This window comes from Microcebus murinus, chromosome 10 (genome assembly GCF_040939455.1).
Source record: "Microcebus murinus isolate Inina chromosome 10, M.murinus_Inina_mat1.0, whole genome shotgun sequence".
Classification (NCBI taxonomy): Eukaryota; Metazoa; Chordata; class Mammalia; order Primates; family Cheirogaleidae; genus Microcebus; species Microcebus murinus.
This window is the reverse complement of record NC_134113.1, coordinates 74,227,297-74,249,115: the sequence shown is the minus strand read 5'-3', so window position 1 is coordinate 74,249,115 and position 21,819 is coordinate 74,227,297. Positions and strand designations below refer to the sequence as shown.

General features: G+C 36.5%; 1 protein-coding gene across 2 annotated transcripts in view; it reads right to left on the bottom strand.

Annotated features, from left to right (window-relative positions):
* IPO8 (importin 8) overlaps positions 1-21,819 on the bottom strand; it is a 70,740-nt gene that overhangs the window by 37,926 nt on the left and 10,995 nt on the right. For both annotated transcript variants that reach the window (XM_076007528.1, XM_012748022.2), the window contains exons 3-9: positions 20,992-21,148; positions 18,362-18,523; positions 17,102-17,258; positions 5,499-5,588; positions 4,275-4,369; positions 3,228-3,312; positions 38-172 (exon numbers count right to left, since the gene is read on the bottom strand). In XM_076007528.1, the coding sequence (XP_075863643.1) occupies positions 38-172; positions 3,228-3,312; positions 4,275-4,369; positions 5,499-5,588; positions 17,102-17,258; positions 18,362-18,523; positions 20,992-21,148 (881 nt within the window). The remainder of the gene's footprint in view (positions 1-37; positions 173-3,227; positions 3,313-4,274; positions 4,370-5,498; positions 5,589-17,101; positions 17,259-18,361; positions 18,524-20,991; positions 21,149-21,819) is intronic.

The following is a 21,819-nucleotide window of genomic DNA, read 5'->3' as shown; positions in this document are numbered from 1 at the left end:
CTAATTTAACCAGAGAGAACTGCCCCCTGACACTAACCTGGATGTGAGGCTTCATCTGCTTCCAGGTGACAGAATGAACAATCCCTTGGTTGAGATAATTAAATGCTTGCTGGAGAACACGAGGGGATACATATTCTTTTTGCCTATATTGATCTAAAATGTTTAGCAGAACCTACAGGAAAACAGAGACAATATAGGAGAACATAAACAATTTTAAGGTTAAAAGAGAGTGGAGGCAGTTTGGGCATCACATAAAATCCAGAATCCATAGAGATGAAAATTAACAGATTCGGGGGAAATCAATATTTTGTGAGAGAGTTTATATATGGGTAGGTTTAGTTATTAGATAGGTCCATGTTATATTGAACTAAAGGGTGTCTCACTGTAACTTCCAGGCGTTTGTCCTACTTCTCACCTGTAGAATTACTCAGAATAAGTCTAAGTTCTAGCTCTTCAGATAAAATAAGACTCCTGTTTTAAAAAAAAAAAAAAAACAACAGATTTGACTAAGTAAACATTTAAAATTTCCATACAGCAAGAGACAGCTCAAAGAGTTTCTGTTTTTTGATAAAGGCTCTTTCAAAATTAGGAGCGAGAAAGTTATTCAAAAAATAGTACTGGCACAGCTCATTAGCCCTCTGAAAAAAATTAAATTAGCTCTCTAACTTCATACCAAAATAAACTCCAGATGGGAAAATATTTCAACAACAACAAAAAAATGAAAGCATAGAATTCCTAGAATAAAATGTGGGAAAATTTTATTTTATAATATCAGACCACAGGAAGTCTTCATAAACATAACACAAAACTGAGAAGTTACTTTTTAAAACAATGATTTAAAAAAATTGTTTATAAGAAAGGAACCATGCCAGAGCAGCTATGACTGCAATGCAAGCTAAAAGTGGGTGATACTGAGCACGATTCTTTCTAATACAGCTACGGCTCACATAAAGCAGGAGTGATGGGAAATGAGACAACAATGCAGGAGAGTTGGGCGCAGTGGCTCATGCCTGTAATCCTAGCACTCTGGGAGGCCAAAGCTGGTGGATCATCGCTCAAGGTCAGGAGTTCGAAACCAGCCTGAGCAAGAGTGAGACCCCCATCTCTACTAAAAACAGAAAGAAATTAGCCAGACAACTAAAAATACATAGAAAAACGTAGCCGGGCATGGTGGCACATGCCTGTAATCCCAGATACTCAGGAGGCTGAAGCAGAAGGATCGCTTGAGCCCAGGAGTTTGAGGTTGCTGTGAGCTAGGCTGACACCACCGGCACTCTAGCCAGGGCAACAGTGAGACTCTGTCTTAAAAAAAAAAAAAACAATGGAGGAGAGAACAGCTTGATAAGAAACTGTTTTTAGGCCCGGCGCTGTGGCTCACGCCTGTAATCCTAGCTCTTGGGAGGCCGAGGCGGGCAGATTGCTCAAGGTCAGGAGTTCAAAACCAGCCTGAGCAAGAGCGAGACCCTGTCTCTACTATAAATAGAAAGAAATTAATTGGCCAACTGATATATATATAAAAAATTAGCCGGGCATGGTGGCGCATGCCTGTAGTCCCAGCTACTCGGGAGGCTGAGGCAGAAGGATCACTGGAGCCCAGGAGATTGAGGTTGCTGTGAGCTAGGCTGACGCCACGGCACTCACTCTAGCCTGGACAACAAAGCGAGACTCTGTCTCAAAAAAAAAAAAAAAAAAAAAAGAGCCGGGCGTGGTGGCTCACGCCTGTAATCCTAGCTCTCTGGGAGGCCGAGGCGGGCGGATTGCTCGAGGTCAGGAGTTCAAAACCAGCCTGAGCAAGAGCGAGACCCCGTCTCTACTATAAATAGAAAGAAATTAATTGGCCAACTGATATGTATATAAAAAAAAAAATTAGCCGGGCATGGTGGCGCATGCCTGTAGTCCCAGCTACTCGGGAGGCTGAGGCAGAAGGATCGCTTGAGCCCAGGAGTTTGAGGTTGCTGTGAGCTAGCCTGACGCCACGGCACTCACTCTAGCCTGGACAACAAAGCGAGACTCTGTCTCAAAAAAAAAAAAAAAGAAAGAAACGAAACTGTTTTTATATATCAGGAAAACATACCTTAAATAACTATGGTACAAAGAGTTTATGACATGGATGAAAAGGCATGAGATTTTAAAATATGTTTATATACACATATATACACACACAAACACGCTTATACGATACTGGAAAAATTCTACTGAACACTTCAAGTGATGTCCACTTCAAGTGGACATCAACTTTAACATGCTCAACAGAGTTTAATAGCAGTGGAAAGAAAAGAAGATAGCTAACCAGCTTTCTGATTTGTATCCATGGTGAATGGCTAAACAGATAATTTTACTCATTATTCACTAATTTTCTCTACAGGTAAGAAAATTATACTATAGATTTCCTAAATTGTCACATGGTACTCTTTAGAAAGCATTCTACTTGACAAAATGAAAATCCATAAAAGGAAGTATTTCATCTTAAGACAACAAATCGATAGTTCTTAGCTTTATACTGCTGACAATAAAGATGTATAAAAATCTAGAAACACCCCCTATCTCACTAAAGCCTTTGTCCAGGTCTGATTAAATCTTTGCTTCCTCAATAGGGTCCCAACACAGCCAGTGGTAATTATTAAATTTTCTTTGTTGAAATATAAACAAAAATGTCCTGATCAACCAATCTTCATAGCTCGCTTGTCCTTTGTAGTTTTTAAATATTAATAATATCAACTCGGACTGTTTTTCAAGAACTTCTAATTTTTCACTGTATAGAATTGTCCCCAAACTTCCATAGAAATGTATAAGTTCTCAGCTGAGAGTCTTAACATCTAAGCAACTCCTCTTGAAATAGACCAATTAGTATTACTTACATCCTCTAATATAAAAGCTTAACACAAAAAGGTGGAGCCCAAAGAAATAAAGATTAAGAAACGCATAAGAGGTCAGAGAGCAATAATAGAAGAACACAACCTTATACTGGTGACAGCTACACCAGTATCAACAAACTTGAAAGCTTTGAGTTCAAAGTCTAGGAGTCTGGAAGTGCAGTTCTGTGGTGGCTGCCCTAGGACATTTGGTTCTAAAACTAATTGAACTGTATTAGATTCTCAGAGCTGCCGTTTTATCTTCCATAAATATGCAATGATTTAATGTCTGTAATCAACTTTTTAACAGATAGAAATGACTTAACTACTTTCAGTAGTAATAGTCCTTCTACTTAAAAAGCATAAGATTATTACCTGCTGAATTCCCACTGCATAGGTTTTCAAAAAGAATTCAGAAAATTCAAAGTATTCTTTTGTGACATTTCCTGGGCTTCCATATCTTCAAATACAAAGAGAAAATGTTTAAATGCTGTGAATTTAAAAAACAAAGCGTGCTTCCTTGTTTAAATACAGTCTCTGGTTGAAAGATGTAGTCTAATGAGACAGAAAACACTTTACTTTTTTCACAAGCCACTAAATGAAATCATGATAAGCTGTACTTAGACTCTGAGCCTAAGTTTCAGACAGAAGCATTCCCCTACTAAACCAAGAGCTCCTAAAGAGCAAATATTAGAAATAAAAGTGTTATGATTGACATAAAACAGATTTTTAAAATAATGCTTTTATAATTGAATTTGACTTTCTTTTTTTTTTTTTTTTTTTTTTTTGAGACAGAGTCTCACTTTGTTGCCCAGGCTAGAGTGAGTGCCGTGGCGTCAGCCTAGCTCACAGCAACCTCAAACTCCTGGGCTCGAGTGATCCTTCTGCCTCAGCCTCCCGGGTAGCTGGGACTACAGGCATGCGCCACCATGCCCGGCTAATTTTTTATATATATATCAGTTGGCCAATTAATTTCTTTGTATTTATAGTAGAGACGGGGTCTCACTCTTGCTCAGGCTGGTTTTGAACTCCTGACCTTGAGCAATCCGCCCGCCTCGGCCTCCCAAGAGCTAGGATTACAGGCGTGAGCCACAGCGCCCGGCCAGAATTTGACTTTCTTATGGAGCTGAGTGGCCATGCACCTTCTTACATCATTCCTGGATATTTCCAATGGGCTGAACAATGTTATTTTTCATGTTTCTCACAGAATAGAAAAGACCCAGAGAAGGCTGCTCACTTCACTATGATCTCAAATCAAATGACAATCAGGCCTACTTTAAATAGACTGTAACTCTTTGCCCTCTCTGGCTTTAAAGACAAATAATCATATATTGCAGAGCATCAAGAGAACTAACCAGTTTTATTATATCCACTACTGAGATAATGACTGTAAGATCATAAATGTAATAAACAGAGAATTACCGTTCAAAGAGACGAGCTACAATGTGCAGTGCCCACTTCTTACACTTCCACCATACCAGTTCTGGTCTATCATCCTCATCGAAATGCAGAGTCTCCTAACAGGACAAAATCACCCAGATTAAATTTCTGGAAAGGATTTATGTGAATAACAAAGGTGCAATAAATCTTAGGATAGGTCAAGTCATTAAATGTGAAGTTAAGATTGCTATACAAATGCAAATTATTACTTTACAGATCGTTAGGTAGGAATTAAATAAGCAAAGCAAATTTCAAGTAACCAATGCTGTTATTCACATTTATCTCCCATCTTCAAAAGGTCCAAATAAAGTAAAAAAGAAAAAACAAAACGTTAATGGGCCCTTGAGGAAACTGAGATGACAAAAAATTTCTACATTTTGATCTCAGTGATGTTAAGCCAAGTATACGCTTGTCAAAATTCTCTGAACTGCTAAGTTCTGTGCATTTATGTATGTAAACTAAACCTCAATATACTTTGTCTCAAGATACAGGTAACAGAAATAATACACATTTTTAGACACACTAATATTTAAAAATATACAAGAATTAATTTGATAAATGAATTATTACAGATAAAAATGAGACACCATCTTTTACCTATCAAACAAACAAATTTGGACTTAAGTGTGAAGTTGTAACAGGCATTCACAGTCACTGATTATTAAAGTATAAACCAGGACACCCTTTCTGGAGAACACTTTGCAAGCTCTGTCAAAGGACTATATCCCAAAAAAAAAATCATGTATGTGCACAAAAATTTAACTTCATTGTTATAGTTAAAACACTAAAAAATTAAAACAACCTAAACATCCAACAAATGAAACATTTAACAAGACATAGTATAAAAATATTTATAATCACAAAAAATTTAAAATGTTTATAATAAATTTTAAGTGAAGAAATGAATTTCAAATAGTAAATATACTATTTTATAAAAAAAATATGAATGTATATAGAATGCAGAAGGAAAAAAGACTAGAGGACTATCAAGTTTTAAAAATGGTTTGTGCCCTTTTTAGTGGGATTAAATAATTATTTTATTATTTTTGTTTATCTGAGCTTTCTAAAAATGAACATTATGAATTATTTATTTTGTTACAGTAATTTTTTTCCACATAGCAGGCTGGGATAATGAATCAGTCTACCATATTAGTATTCCGAACCTAAGTTTCCCCAATTGTTCTTAGGAACAGAGCTTTTTCTTACGGGAGGAACAGTCCTGTCGATAATAGTTCGGAAGATCTCCATCCATGTTGTCATGATTTGGTTATTCACCAGCTGAAGAGGCAATGCGTACTGGAAGATGGAAGAACAACATAAATGATAATTCCTCTTTTCCAAGAAAAATAAGCAATTTTAGCTATATTGGAAAGTTAAAATAAGAAATAGCTAACATTTGAGCATGAAAATAGCAATTTCATACAGTTCAACCTAAAATTTAACTTAAAATAGATCCATAAGCATATATATGAATTTTTTTTTAATTTAGAAGACTACATACCATGAGTCATTTCTCTGGGCTACTTTTTAAAGTGAAAATAATAATAATAATAATAATACCAGTAAGGTCTCATTTATTCAGCATGAGATTCTAGGTTAAGTAATTTTTACCATTTACCCTTTTGAATGTCAAACTTTCAATTTTAACTTCCTTACTGAAAATCTTTACCTCCTCAAATACTCATGAAACATTTTTTCAATTGTTTTCCTCTACACTGCAGCATGATAACCAGAGCCACTCTGTATTACACAGGTTTGTGTTTCCCTGCTACACTGTGAGCTACAGGAAAGGGGGTACGCTGCCTCCACATCCACACATTCCAAAACATGTTTCATGCTAAAGACATAATGATAAGAGAGAGAACACCTTTGCCCTCCCAAAGCTTACACTCTAGTTGGGGCGGGGGGAAGAGTCATGCACCACATTTCACTCAACCATGGACCGCATATATAGTGGCCCCATGAGATTACAACATAGCTGAAAAATTCTTATCACCTAGTGACATTATAGCCATCATAACATCATAGCACAACACATTACTCACATGTTTGTGGTGATGCTGGCATAAACAAATCTACTGCACTGCCAGTTGTATAAAAGTATAGCACATTCAATTACCTACAGCCCATAAGATTACATAACAATAATAAACAACTATGTTACTGATTTATATATTTACTATACTTTTTACCATTATTTTAGAGTGCACACCTGCTACTTATAAAAAAAAAAGCTAACTGTAAAATAGCCGTAGGCAGGTCCTTTAGGAGGTATTCCAGAAGAAGGCATGGTTGTCATAGGAGATGACAGCTCTATGCATGTTATTGTCCCTTAAGACCTTCCAGTGGGATAAGATATGGAGGTGAAAGACAGTGATATTGATGACATTCCCAACCCTGTGTGGACCTAGGCTAATGTGTATGTATGTGTCTCAGTTTTTAAACAAAAAAGTTTAGTGTAGCCTAAGTATGCAGTGTTTATAAAATCTATAGTAATGTCCTAGGCCTTCACATTTACTCACCACACACTCACTGGCTTACCCAGAGCAACTTCCAGCCCTGCAAGCTCCATTCATGGTAAGTGCCCTACACAGACATATCATTTTTTATCTTTTATGTTGTATTTTTTAACTTTTATAGTGTATATCTATGTTTAGATATATAATTACTTACCACTGTATTATAATTACATAGAGTAACATGTATAGGTTTGTAGCCTAGGAGCTATAGGTTATACCAGGGGTAGGGAACCTGGGGCCTTAAGGCCACATGTGACCTTCTAGGTCCTGAAGTGCAGCCTTTTGACTGAATCCAAATTTTACAGAACAAATCCTTTTATTTTTACTCACACATTTTTGTTCACCTTTTATATTTTTCTTTTTCAAATGAAAATATTTGAAATACTAAAGAATAAGTTTCAATGAAATAATCCTCCCAGACTGATGAGCACAATTAGAACATTAGTAAGCCATAAAGACTAAATTGACAACTGCTACACTCATGATCTAGTTCTAATTTCCTCCGGCTGGCTGACTGGTGCCACTACTACACATGGCTGGTTGGTGAGAGTTTATGGGGGCTGAGCACACCAGTCTGTTATCAGCTTTTGGTAACGGTGCACTGTGTTTCCATTGAGGTAGAATTTGTGAATAGTTGCACAGCTCAACGGTATTTTTTAATTTTGTCTGTTTAACAGCCCACCATGTCAAAGATGACCAAGAGAATGCTGAAGAAAACAGATTTTTTAATGAGGATTGGGAATTGCAGTATTATCTTGTTTCTACTAAAGATAAGATGATTTGCTTACTTTGTGATACTGCAATATCAACATTAAAGAAATGCAATGCTCATCAACATTATAACACTCATAAGGATGACAAATACTTTAAATTAGAAGGAGAGGTTCAAGAGGTTGTACTGTAGAAGTCAAAAAATGAAAAGGAAAGGCAAAGACAATTCTTTCAAGCAACAGTAAGACCTGGAAATAATGCCACTGAAGCAACTTATAAAGTAGCTTATATACTTGTGGAAAAAAAGGAAGCCATTGAGTGATATAGAAATTGTGAAAGAATCCACTGTCAAAGTTGTAGGATGCTTACACGCAAATAACATTTCAAAGTACAAACAACAGCCTCTTTCAAAAAGAATCTTAGCTGGTCAGCATCATGAATTAGCCTTCAACTTTACAGAACAACTTCATGCAATACTTCAAAAGGAAAAATATACATTTTTCAGTCACTTTGGATGAATCAACTGATACCACTGACTTGGTGCAGGTTTTATACTTCATTTGAGTCATAACAGAAGATTTTCTTTGCTACTAAGAGTTACTCACTTTGGACACTCTTGCGAATAGAACATGGAGAATAGTATCTTCAACAACTTTGAAGATAAATGTTGTGAAGTCAGACTGAATTTGGTAAATTTAGTAAGTGTATGTACAGACAGTGCACCTTCCATAACAGAAAAACCTGAAGGGTTTATTACACAGATAAAAAAAAAATTATTAACAGATCCAGATGCTCTTTATTTCTTTTCATTGTATCTTGCATCAGCAAAATCTGTGCTAAAGGTACTATTTGAAGTGACATTTTTTAACAAATTATAAGTATTGTTAACTATATTTGTGCAAATGCAACATGGCATTGTCAGTTTTGTAACATGCTATAGTTGAATGAGGTATTCAGTGTGGATTTGTTGTATCATTCTAAAGCGCATTGGCTATTGCAGGGACAGGTGTTAGCCAAAATTTTATCTCTGCCAGAACAGATAAATTTTATGAAGAACAGATTCAGCAATGTATATTATTGAAGGAAGATTTCTATAGGAATGTAGCATTTCTGTGTGATTATCATGTCAAACCAAAACAACTTGAATATTTATATGCAAGGTAAAACTAAGTCAGTACATGTGATATGTGGTAAAAAATACAAGCATTTTGAAAAAGATATCTGTTTTCAGAACACTTCTTCAAAAGGAAATTTCAGATGAACATTTTCCCCAGTTAGCAAAGGTCATTGATGAACAGGATGATATATGAGAATCATTTGAAGAATACACAGCTGTCATAGGCCTATTAATTGGTGAATACAATGAAAGCTTCCCTGACTTTGAGAATCATGACACTCAAATTAGCATTTTACCCTCACCTAGTTAATATCACCAAGGCACCTAAAGAACTACAGATGGAATTGATTGAGCTCTCAGTAGATGACATTTTAAAGTCATTGTTTGATGCTAAGAAAGAGCCAATTGAAATACAAAAAAATACAGTAGAAAACTCATGCCTTCAGCAACATGCCTCAAAAATGCCTTCTTGGTTTTCAACCGCTTATTGCTGCGAATCTACATTCCCCTACCTAACCCAAATCAAGATGCCCTTAAGGTCACAAATGACTGATACCCATCTAGAGGAGCAACTGAAACTGCAGACCTCCATGCTGCAACCAAATATTCAAATGCTTTCCTACAAAAGGCAGACAAAAGAAAGTCATTAAAAGGTTAGTTAACTTTAAAATTAACAAATAGTATTCATTTTTTGAAATTAATACACAGTAGTTAGATTTTTACAAAATAATGTACATTTTTAACACATTGACTGCCACATACACACACACACAAAAAAAAAACCCACAAACTTTTCCTTAGGGCCACATTGTTTTATTATGAAAATAGAATAAAAATTTCAAGTGTAATTTAAAGGTAAACATAAATAGAAAAACAAAATTTACTGACTTTTATCATTAATCTACATTTTTAGAATTGTCAATAGTAATTGTAATAATAAGAACATCAACAAGATTATATATATATGCTTCAGGGTCATTATATATACGCAGCCTAAGGGTCAAAACTAGAGTAAGTTAAATACAACTCTCATGGTAGTTAATGTGTTAAGTATATCTAATTGAAATTTCTTGCACACATCCTTATTTGATTACACTTAAATTAATGCAGCCTTCCAACATGAAAAGGTTCCCCACCCCTGGGATACACCATAGCGTGGGTGTGTAGTAGGCTATACCAGTAGGTTCATGTTCTAAGATGTTTGCAGAAGGACAAAATCATCTAACAACACAGTTCTCAGAACATACCATAATCATTAAGCAATGCATGAAAGTGTAAGTACAAAGGTAGGAATGATAAGAGATGAAGGCAGAGAGATGAAAGGTTTTATAGGCTAGGTTAAGAAATTCATACTTTATTCTAAGGGCACTGGGAGTCATTTGCACTTGAGAGAGGAAACAGGAGGAACAGGCTGCGGGTTGGGCTGAAGTTATATATGGAATATCCAAATGCTCCATAAAAAAAAAAAAACTACTTAGACAAAAATCAATTTCACTGTATAATACGTTTAATAACAAATTTTTCTGCTTCTTCCCATATCCTAAAGCCTTCGAAATTTTTACTTCCAGAGAACATATTTTATATTAGTATATAATAGTTTACCAAAATGGTTAGAAATGTTAAGGTTTTTCATTGGTTTTTTAATTATTTAGTATAGATTGTGAGAAAAAATTTTAGATTTTGCCCTCTACAAACCAAGCAGAGATAAAGGCTTTACAAAAATTATGTCATTAGCTTTTTGTATTACTTCCCAATTCCTAGCTATGTTTCTCTAAATAGGAAAGGGAAGTCTGAATAAATGAGCCATTACTGTAATTGCAAAACATCTTGCTAAATAAAAAGTTTGCCTCAGAGTGAAGTGATTCTCCTGAGGAAGATTCCTAAACACTGTTTCAATAAGCAAAGACACCATTCATCTTCTTTCCCTATTATTTTTTTTTAAAGGGTGGAGGAATATATTTTCTTGGCATCTTAGTTTTCTCTTCTCAGATTTGCCCCCCTCCCCCTACTCTCTCCCCACAAAAAGGCTCACCTGAATAAAACAAAAATCTGCCTCAGATTGTCTTTATTCAAGTTTAAAAGATGAGGCTTTAATAAAAATATAACTCTCTACTGCAGTGAAACATTCTGAAATAGTACAAAAGTACCTAAGTCAAATAAGAAGCCAAGAACAAATTATCTTGGCTCTCTAGCAAAACAAAACCATCCTCTCCTCATGACAAATTAACTAGAAAGCATATAATAGAGCTTTAATTCATTCATCAGTTAAGACTGATAATTATTCTTCCTCCAAGCAGACTCAAATAGTATACCCAAGTCTTTCAAGGATTTAATGTTAAATATTTTTATATTTCAAATATATTCCATCTCCATTTTCTAATTAATTTTTAGATCCTATTAGTATCATTTATAGCATTTATATTTTTAAAAATCCAGCATTTTAAACCAAAGAAAATGATCCACTAAGTCTTCTTTGCTAGTTTTATGTTAGGTCAAAGGCAAAGATACTACCATTAATACGATAAAAGAGGGACACTCCTCTTCCTTCCTCTTCTTCTATAATCATTACTAATCTAAAGGAAAGGATGCTATGGACAGATAAACCAAGTAATCAGGTTTTAGGGCAAGTAATTACCCTCATTCTTCCTTACCCAAGACTTCAGACACTGGAGTGACAAACACAGGCATTGAATTTCAGTTCTGCCACTGAAATGATCTTGGACAATTAAGTTAATTTCTGTGAACCTGTTCTTCATATGGATTTTTAAAAGAAATGTATGAAAGATAGGGGCCAAGATGGCCGACTAGAAGCAGCCCACAGGTGCCACTCAAGGAGAGGACTGAAGGCCGCAAGTAGACGCCCTCCTACTGATGGACTCTCTTGGACAGAGCAGAGTGTCAGCCTCGGTTCCCATCAGGGAACTGCTTGGAGACTATGGTAAAGTTACACGGGAGAGCTGGCTCAGCAGGGACCCGCTGATTTGCCTGGGTTCCTAGGTTGCCGCAGCTGATACCACTCTGAGCTATTGGGTCCCGAGCTCCTGATCTGCACAGGGACAGGCTTTGCTACAACTCCCCCCACACTGCCCCTTGCTGCGCTGAGGAGGAAGCAGGGAGAGCAAACACTCTCACTTGCCGGAGACTGGGAGCCAAGCACCACCCCCAGCCCTCAACAACCACAGAATTTGAATGGAGCAGGAAGGGACACCACTCGAGAGGTCCCACAGAAGCAGCCCCAGTGAGACCCATGCGAGGAGAGAGCCCCAGCCATCCAGCAGCCCAGCCCACATGGCCCACCACATAACTCTCAGTACAGGCCACCCAACCCTGCATGCTACAGTGCCAAGGTTAATGCCCTCACGGAGCCACTCACCAGCCAGTGGGCCATGCCACCATGGGCCTGTCTGCCAACCAGAGGAGCAAGCCCTCCCCCCGCACATGCCACATGGAGTTCCACAAACCCACACACCACATGGTGGAGCACACCCCCGCTCCCCAGCCCTGCATACTGGAGGGCCACACCTCCCCAGAGCCCAACACCCTGCAGCAGGCCACGCAACCTGGCTCTGTGCACCAGCTGGCAGGCCACAACCCTGCAGCCCCACCCAGTGGTCCATGGCCCCATGAACCTGCATGGAAGCTGCAGGCCACGTCTCCCAGCCCTGCGCAGTAGCTAGAAGGCCACATCCCATGGCACTGCATGAAGCCATGCCTGTGGTCCATGCCCACGCAGCATCACACCACACCATGCCTGCAGTCAGGCTCACCACCATGGAACTACGAGCCACAAGCCACCCATACCACGTATGGCCATCACATCTAGACCTGGGTAGAGTAACTGTCTGCAGCACTGACACCTACAGACAATTCCCAAACAGCCTCACCAGAGCCACTGCCATTGACACAGGGAGACCCAAGCAGAGCAATCTCCCACAATGCCTGCCTCGTGAAGAGGGACTCACCCAGCCCCCTGCCCAAGCTTCCAATAGCAGCCTGGGGACCAACCACTCCACATAAAGATGCTCAAATGCTGGCTTGGACTGTGACAACCACAGAAGAACAGGACAATGTAGAACAGCTATATGACCAAGATCGCAGTGCATCCAACCCTCTCCTACTGGATCAATCTTCCAGAATAGGACATAAAAGCACCACCTAGGGACATCTTCTTCTAAGTAAGTGAGTTCCCAGCAAAGCAAAACCAGTGCACTGTAACCTATCTGCCCTGAACTGAGAGGTTTCAGATGAGAAGAAACCAGCAAAAGAACTCTGGCAACATGAAAAAACAAGTTAGTTCAATATTCCCAAAGGATTACAACAACTGACCCCAACCAAAAGGAAATTGTCGAAATGGCAGAAATGGAATTCATAATATGGATGACAAATAAAATGAATGTGACTGAAGAAGTTGCTGAAAGTCAACACAAAGCTGCTAAAAAACTATTTCAGGACATAAATGAAAAAAAGTCACTAAAGAGATAGACAACATAAGAAAGGCTATAACAGAACTTAAAGAAATGAGTCACATAGGGAACTTCAAAATACAGCAGAAAACTTCAACAACAGACTCACTAGAGTTTAGACCAAACAAAAGAAAGAGTTTCATAGCCTAAAGACACGGCTTTTGAACTAATCTAGTCAGTCATAGATGCAGAAGAATAAAGAAGAATGAATGATCATTCAGACAAATGAGACTATGTGAAGTGAGCCAATATACAAATTATAGTTATCCCTGAGGTAGAAGAAAGAAAAACACATGGAAAACCCACTCAAGGGAATCATTGAGGAAAACTTCCCTAGTATGGCCAGAGATTCAGATATCCACATACAAAATGGTCATCGAACACCAGGAAGATTCATAACAAACAGGACATCTCCAAGACACATAATTATCAACCATAGCCAAAGTCAAAATGAAAGAGAAAATCCTACAAGCTGCAAGCTAAAAGCAACAGCTAATCTACCAAGGAAAGCCCATCAGGCTAACAGCAGACTTCTCTGCAGATATATAAGTTGGAAGGGATTGGGGCCCCATTTTTAATCTTCTTAAACAGGACAACAGCCAGCCAAGAATTCTGTATCCTGAAAAACTAAGTTTCATAAATGATGGAAAAATAAAGACTTTTCCGGGCAAGCAAACACTAAGGGAATTTGTCACCACTACACCTGCCCTATAGGAAATGCTTCAATAGTGCACTATAAATGAACAGCACAATAGATAATCACCAATGTAAAACCCTCCAAAAATTAAAGCTCACAGCTTTTATAAAACAACATAAGAAAATAAAACAAGATATCATTCAACATGATGAGCAGAACAGTACCTCACTTATCACTACTAACCCTGAACATGAATGGTCTTAATGCTCCAATTAAAAAACATAGACTGGCTGAATGGATGAAAAATCATTGCCCAAGTATATGTTGTCCCCAAGAAACCCACCTAACTCGCAAAAATGCACATAGACTCAAGGGAATGGAAAAAAATGTTCCAAGCAAATGAAAACCGAAAGCAAGCAGGGGTAGCCATTCTCATATCAGATAAAATAGACTTTACTACACTCGATCTTAGCTAAAAGGCCGAGAAGCGATAGATAAAATAGACTTTAAATCAACAATGGTGAAAAAAAAAGACAAAGATGGTCCTTATATTATGATAAAGGGGGCAATTCAACAAGAAGACATAACAATCCTAAATATATATGCATCTAAGACAGGAGCTCCCAGATTCATAAAGCAAATTCTACTAGAATTAAGCAAAAAAATAAACAAAAACATCACAATCACTGGGGACTCCAACACCCCACTGGCAAAACTGGACATATCATCAAAGCAGAAAATCAATAAAGAAATACTGGACTTAAATGGAACTCTAGAACAAATGGACTTAATAGACATTTATAAAACACTCTACCCTAAAACTATAGAATATAAATTCTTCTCATCAACACATGGGACATTTTCCAGGATTGATCCTATCTTAGGCAACAAAGCAAGTCTCAGAAAATTCAGAAAAATCAAAATCATACCATGTTATCTTCTCAGACCACATCAGAATTAAACTAGAGATCAATTCCAAGAAAAACTCTCAAATCCACACAAAGTCATGAAAATTAAACAACCTGCTGCTGAACAATCCTTGAATCAATGATGAAATTAAGATGGAAATCAAAGGATTCTTCAAACTGAATGTCAAGCTTGCAAAATCTATGGTATACAGAAAAAGCAGTACTAGGAGGAAAATTAATAGCCTTAAATGCTTACATCAGAAAGACTGAAAGATTACAAATTATCAATCTCATGTCACATCAAGGAACTAGGAAAAGAAGAACAAAGCAAACCCAAAGCCAGCAGAAGAAAAGAAATAACACAGCTGAGAGCAGAACTAAATGAAATGGAAACCAGAAAAAAACAATACAAAGGATCAAGGAACAAAAAGTTGGTCCTTTGAATAGATAAACAAATCAACAGACCACTAGCCAGATTAACCAGAAATAGAAGAGAAAGGAGTCAAATTACCTCAATCAGAAATGAAAAAGGTAACATTACAACTAATATCACAGAAATACAAAATATCATCTGTGAGTACTACAAAAATTTCTATACTCACAAACTAGAAAACCCAGAGGAAATGGATAAATTCTTGGAAACACAGCCTCCCAAACCTGAATCAGGAAGAAATAGAAATCCTGAACAAACCAATCACTAGCAGTGAGATTGAGGCAGTAATAAAACATCTCCCAACCAAAAAAAGCCCCAGAGGAGGCTGATTCACAGCCAAATTCTACCAGACATACAAAGAAGAACAGGCACCTATTCTACAGAAATTATTCCACAACCTCAAGAAGAGATTCTTCCCTCATTCATTCTGTGAAGCCAGTATTACCTTGATACCAAAGCCAGGAAAGGACACGATAAAAAAAGGAAACTACACACCAATATCCCTGTGAACACTGATGCAAAAATCCTCACCAAGATACTAGCAAACTGAATTCAGCAGCACATCAAAAAGATAATTCACAATAATCAAATGGGTTTCATCCCAGGGATGCAAGGATGGTTCAACACACACAAATCAATAAATGTAATTCACCACAAACAGAAGCAAAAACAAAAACCATCTGATCGTCTCACAGAAAAACCATTCAATAAAATCCAGCACGCACCCTTTTATGATGAAAACCCTCAATTAACTAGGCACAGAAGGAATGTATCTCAAAATTGTAAAAGCCACATATGACAAACCATAGCCAACATATTAAAAATGGGGGAAAGTTGACAGCATTCCCCCTAAGAGCTAGGATGAGAGAGGGTGCCCACTGTCACCACTTCTATTCAGCACAGTGCTGGAAGTCCTAGCCAGAGCAATCAGGTGAGAGAAAGAAATAAAGGGCATCCATATTGTGAAAGAGGAGGCCAAACTATCCCTGTTTGCCAATGATATAATCCTGTATCTAGAAAACCCTAAAGACTCCACCAAAAGACTCCTAGAATTGATAAACAAATACAGCAAAGTTTCAGGTTACAAAATCAATGTATACAAATCAGTAGCATTTCTATATATTTCAGGGAAATGAAATTAAAACCACAATGAGATACCATCTTACCCCTATCAGAATGGCATTAAAAAGTTAAAAAAACAACAGATGCTGGCATGTATATAGAGAAAAAGGTACACTTCCACACTGTGGTGGGACTGCAAATTAGTACAATCTCTATGGAAAACAGTATTGAGACTGATCAAAGAGCTAAAAGGTCGACCTACCATTTGATCCAATAATCCCACTACTGGGTATGTACTCAAAGGAAAAGAAATCATTTTATCAAAAAGACACCTTCACTCAAATGTTTTTCTTAGCACAATGCACAACTGCGAAGATATGGAATCAAACCTAAGTGTCCATCAATGTGTGAGTGGATAAAGAAATGCAGTGTATATATACACTACGGAGCACTACTACTCAGCCACAAAAAGGAATGAAATCATGTCACTTGCCAGCAAGCTGGATGGAACTGGAGACCGTTATCCTAAGTGAAGTATCTCAGGAATGGATAAACAAACACCACATGTTCTCACTAATAAATGGGAGCTAAGCCATGGGCGCACATGACGCAAAAAGATGTAAAGGACATTGGAAACTAAGAAGGGTTAGTTTCCACCCGCCTCTGGCGGAAAACTAAGGTAAGTTTTTATCCATAACCACCGGATAAAAACTTACCTATTGGGTATAGTGAACACTGTGTCTTGGTGGCAGGCACACTTCAGCATTATAGAGTATATCCATGTTACCAAAACTTTTGTATCCTCTTAGTATTTTAAAATAAAACAAATAAATAGAAAAAGAATGTATGCAAGAAAATATAATAACTTTTGATAATAATAACTGACACCTACTGGGCACTTTCCATGTGTCAGGCAGAAACATAAGGCCTTATATTTGTCTTCTGCAATAGACACCTACCTGAACGAGTGCGTAAAAGATTTTCAGAATCTGTTTCTGTAGTAATACAGAATAATGGGAGGAATCAGGAAGGAGCTGCAGGATTTGCTGCTGAATACGAGGCAGAAATATTTGCATTGCTGCTATAAGAGGTTCTCTTTCTTCTGCTTTCTTATATCTACATAAGCAAAAACAAAAAGAGAAAAATAATGTCTCCCCCTCCTCAAAGAGCTATAAACAATGAATGAAAAGTATTTCTTAAATATTAATATAGAAAACTAACAAAACATTCAAACCTTGGCTTACATTTTCTGTTTGGATTGCTAGAATAAAGTTGAAATTTAAAAGAGCACATCCCTGTTTCAGGCAGAATACCTAAAATCTTTCTAGAACGATTTGAAAGAATCCAAGACTATTTTGCAGCTTTCCTAGATGAATGTTTCTAGCATTTAATTTTCATCAAAATATAATTCTTCCTATAAAATACAAGTTGATATGCTAGTTTAAATAGACATTCAAATTATATAATAATGTAGAAAAAACAATTTTTTCTTATGTTACCCTAAATTGAACAGTTTAAATAGTTTATAAATTTAGGTGCTTTCCGATCATTTTAGTTGCTATAAATCTAAAATATTCTCTAAAAATTTTACAAATAGAGTATGAACTAACCAGTTTAAAAGAAGGAAAACTACAGGATTTTGTATGTATAAGTAGCAAACCTCCTAGAAACCAGAAAGCATTAGGTACCTCAGAGTTTCCAAGGAAAGCTTTTAATAAATGGTCCTCCAAAACTAGTAAGTTTGAGAAGTGCTGCGTATTATTATATCACTTAGAGATTAGCAATGTACATTAGCAGATTAACGTTTCCTTGAATAACTACAGTAAATAAACATGTTTGCATTTATCCCAACATTTCCCAAACCAACCTGATTCTGCAGAAACTTGGAAGTACCTTAACATTTGTCTTCTAGGAAGCATATTATTAAGTAAAACAAAACATTTACTGTTTTGGATGCAAGATAGAAAACGTTAAAGTTTCTTTGCTAGTGGCATTCTTTTACATAAAAGTTGCTTGAGAGGTGGAGGACTAGTATCACATTTAATAGTATTGCTTTCTGGTTTCTAGGAGGATTGCTACTTGTACATACAAAGTCCTGTAGTTTTCCTTCTTTTAAACTGGTTAGTTCATACTCTATTTATATGAACAGCAGACCCCTCTACACAACTTAATTCCAAGTTACAGAAGGCTGTTGCTCCAGTCAATCGAAATCAACTTACTCGTATGTCTTCACCAGTTGATACAGACATAATAAACTGCCAAGCCAGCTTCCACTGTTGCTCTGTAATTGCAAGTAGTAGTCTATCTTGTCAACTACTGCAGGCCAGTGACCAGGAAAATCATGTTTAATGATGACGCGGAGGCACATTGTTAACTGGACTCTGTAAGTTGGGGAAGAAAAGTCCAAAATCTAAGTAGTTACAAATATCATGTTTCAAAGACCTCTAAGATTTTACATAAAAGTCCTCTAGCTCCTATTTACCTACATTATATAGACGCATATATGTGGGATGGAGGGGAAAAGGCAGCCCTATTTAAAAAACAAAAAACAAACCAAAAAAAAACACCTCTTCTCAATGACTCAACTTATTGAAAATATACAGAATGGGTGATATCCTAAAATGAATGAAACCTTTCAAACTATCTTATCCTAAAGACAGCTTTTTAAAACGTTAATTTTCAAATATTTTTTAAAAGTTTTAAAAATGACTATGAATCTATCTCAGATCTGTAAAACTTCCCAGTTTGTTATATTTTATATTTTGGTTATCATATCATAAAGGAGGGAAGGACTGTTCTTCCATTTCAAATGAACAAACCTAGCCTAAAAGATGATAAAAGTAGACAAAACAGAGGCCTACATAACCGTGGGAAGCTTCTCTATGGGGCAAAACCTTGAACCTATCCATTATCAGATAACAGCCAGCATAGTATGTTGAACCTATCTCAAAGCAGCCCAAGATAGTAATTTTTATACTTTGAGTATAAGAAAGAAACATGTACTCGCTAGGCAATTCCTGAAGAGGAAAGCTAAGAGCTATTTCCAAAGAAATAAATGGAAAAAAGGATCAGGAAAGACATAAAACAGAAAAAGAAAAATCCCCTTTAATAAAAACACAAAGTTAAGTGATAAAAGAAGTTATCCCATAACACAGAATCAGTAATCATTTCCTCAATGGGATCTCAACTGTAACTGGGATTGAAAAGGAAAATAAGGAAAAAATTTCTCTTCTACAAACTATCCATATTACCACCAAATATGTCCTTACATAGTTATTTGCAAATGGTTAGGAAGTGAATCTAGCAAAGTTAGGATTCCACAGCACAAAAATAAATAAATAAATAAAAGTATCCAGCTGAACAATAACTTGGATCCACTGAAACTGGTGAAATTAAACAAAATATTGCCTTTCCCTTAAAATACCAAAACTATTTGAAAATTTCTTCTGTAATACTCTGAAACTTTGAGAACAGGAAGAAGATATTTCTTCAAGAGTGATTACAGGTAAGCCTTAAGGACATAAAAAGAAGCAAAGTCATAATGAACTATCTCATAATAAAGATCTATTCTAGTGCCACTAGCAGCTGTTCCTTTAAAGAACAAATAAATTGTATTTGTATGCAAAAAAACTGAAGGTTTTCATTTTTTAAAATGTCATTTTCAGGTTGACCCTCCCAATCCTTTATCATTCCAAGCAAAGGATGGTTATGAAAGGTCGTCCTTCATATATTACTGCGTAGAACCACTGGAAGATTCAGGGAGATCTGAAAGTGTAAAGATTTTGACAAATGGATACATGATGGTACCATAGGAGTATTTGGGCAACCAGTGAGAATAATGGTGATTTTTCTTTAATCAGTACACCTATTTTCTCCTCTTAACTAACGAAATAACTGCAAAGAGTTCAGTGTTTGTTCTCCTTCCTGTTATCACTCTCTTCACACTTCCTTCCTTTTCTACTGCTTATGTCATGATGACTATTAGATACTCAGGCCTAAAATTATGTATAATCTTGACATTAAATATTTTCATTTCCCTATCTTTGTTTCACCTATCTGCCCCTCCCTTTTCAAAAGAAACCCAATTATTAATACTAGCTTACATGCTGAAAAGAATTTATTTCTATTTTAAGATTACAAAATTTTTATTACTACAGCTGTGCTGTCCAATACAGCAGCCACCAGCTACATATGCACACATTTTTTTTTTTGCTACAGGTTAATCTGCTTTACATAGCACACTTTAAATGAATCAAAATTAAAAAGAATTAACAATGCAATGTCACATGGCTAAATGCTGAAGAGCATGAATACAGAACATTGCTATAACTGCAGAAAGTTCTATTGGACAGTGCTGTTCTACAGCATCCAATCTATTAATCTGAAAAACTGAAGACAATTATTCTAATTTATATCTACTCTATCCTGTTTCCTCCAAAGGAAAAGATACTCAATTCATTTTTTAAAAAATGAATAAAAACATAGGTAAAGGAAGGGTTCAGAGAAGTAGTAGGTTAGAATTCCCAGAATCAATCTCCCTATATCAAAGAAAAAAAAAGTCAAGAGATCATGACTAAGAACATAGATTATTTACATAGTAGGGATTTACACAATCATTTTGGTTAGGTATGATTTTTACTTTACTTCTTTTTTGTGGCAATTATGGTAACTAAATCTTTTCCAAAATGCTCTGAGGCAAGGAATAACAAATGTAAAGACAAATAAGTGTCCACCTTCATTATTTTACCTCTTTAAAAAAACAAACTTGAGGCTGATGATTACATTGGACAGCACCCACCCCCAAATATTTCATGCTTCCTGGTAATCATATAGATATAGCATAATGTACCTCACTAAATCTGGAGAACGAATTATTCCTTCCACAATGTTATCACGTATTTGCTGGCGATCATTTTCATGAATGTTGAATGGAAATATTACTTCTCCCGGTGGAGGTTCTCGGTCTGGCCAGTATTGTGTCACCATGTTCTTCAGGTAAATGGCAGCTAAGTTTGAGGGGAAAAAAATGCTAATATAGCAGTATCAAAAGGATGGCTTCAATTCAGTGTTACAGAGCATGAAAGGCTAAACCCCTCAATGGGGGTTTAGCGCCTGCATGAAACTCAGCAAAAATGTAATATCTTACAGGTGTAAGTAGCCACGTCGGGAAGGGAAAAATGGATAAGAATTTAAAGGTTTCACTTTAGCTAATCTAAGCAGAAAATATTTTGTCCAATCAAGCTCCAGAGCTTACATGACAGAAAAATCATCTAGGACTCATGTAAATATCCTTAGATAAAGGCAAAGTGGTCTAAGTGAGACTATACTAAACATACTTTGAGATCATAAAATCACACTTTTCACAATGCCTAATATTGAGTTGACAGCAAGTGAAGTTCTACTTTCCTTTATGTAGATTGCTTTCTTTATTTTCTTTTACAGGCTACTATCCTACAGTACCAATTTGGAATATCTATGCTCTTTATAAAAGTATTGGTAATTTTCATCTAACTCTTTGGAAATATTTACTACTTATAAATATAATAATGAGGAAACAGACATCAGCCTTGAAATATTTTTGGAAAATCTCAGGAACTTGTTTATCTGTTTACTTCTATCAAAATGCATAACTGATGATTTTGTTCCTATTCTTTTTAACCATCTTCAACTTTTAACA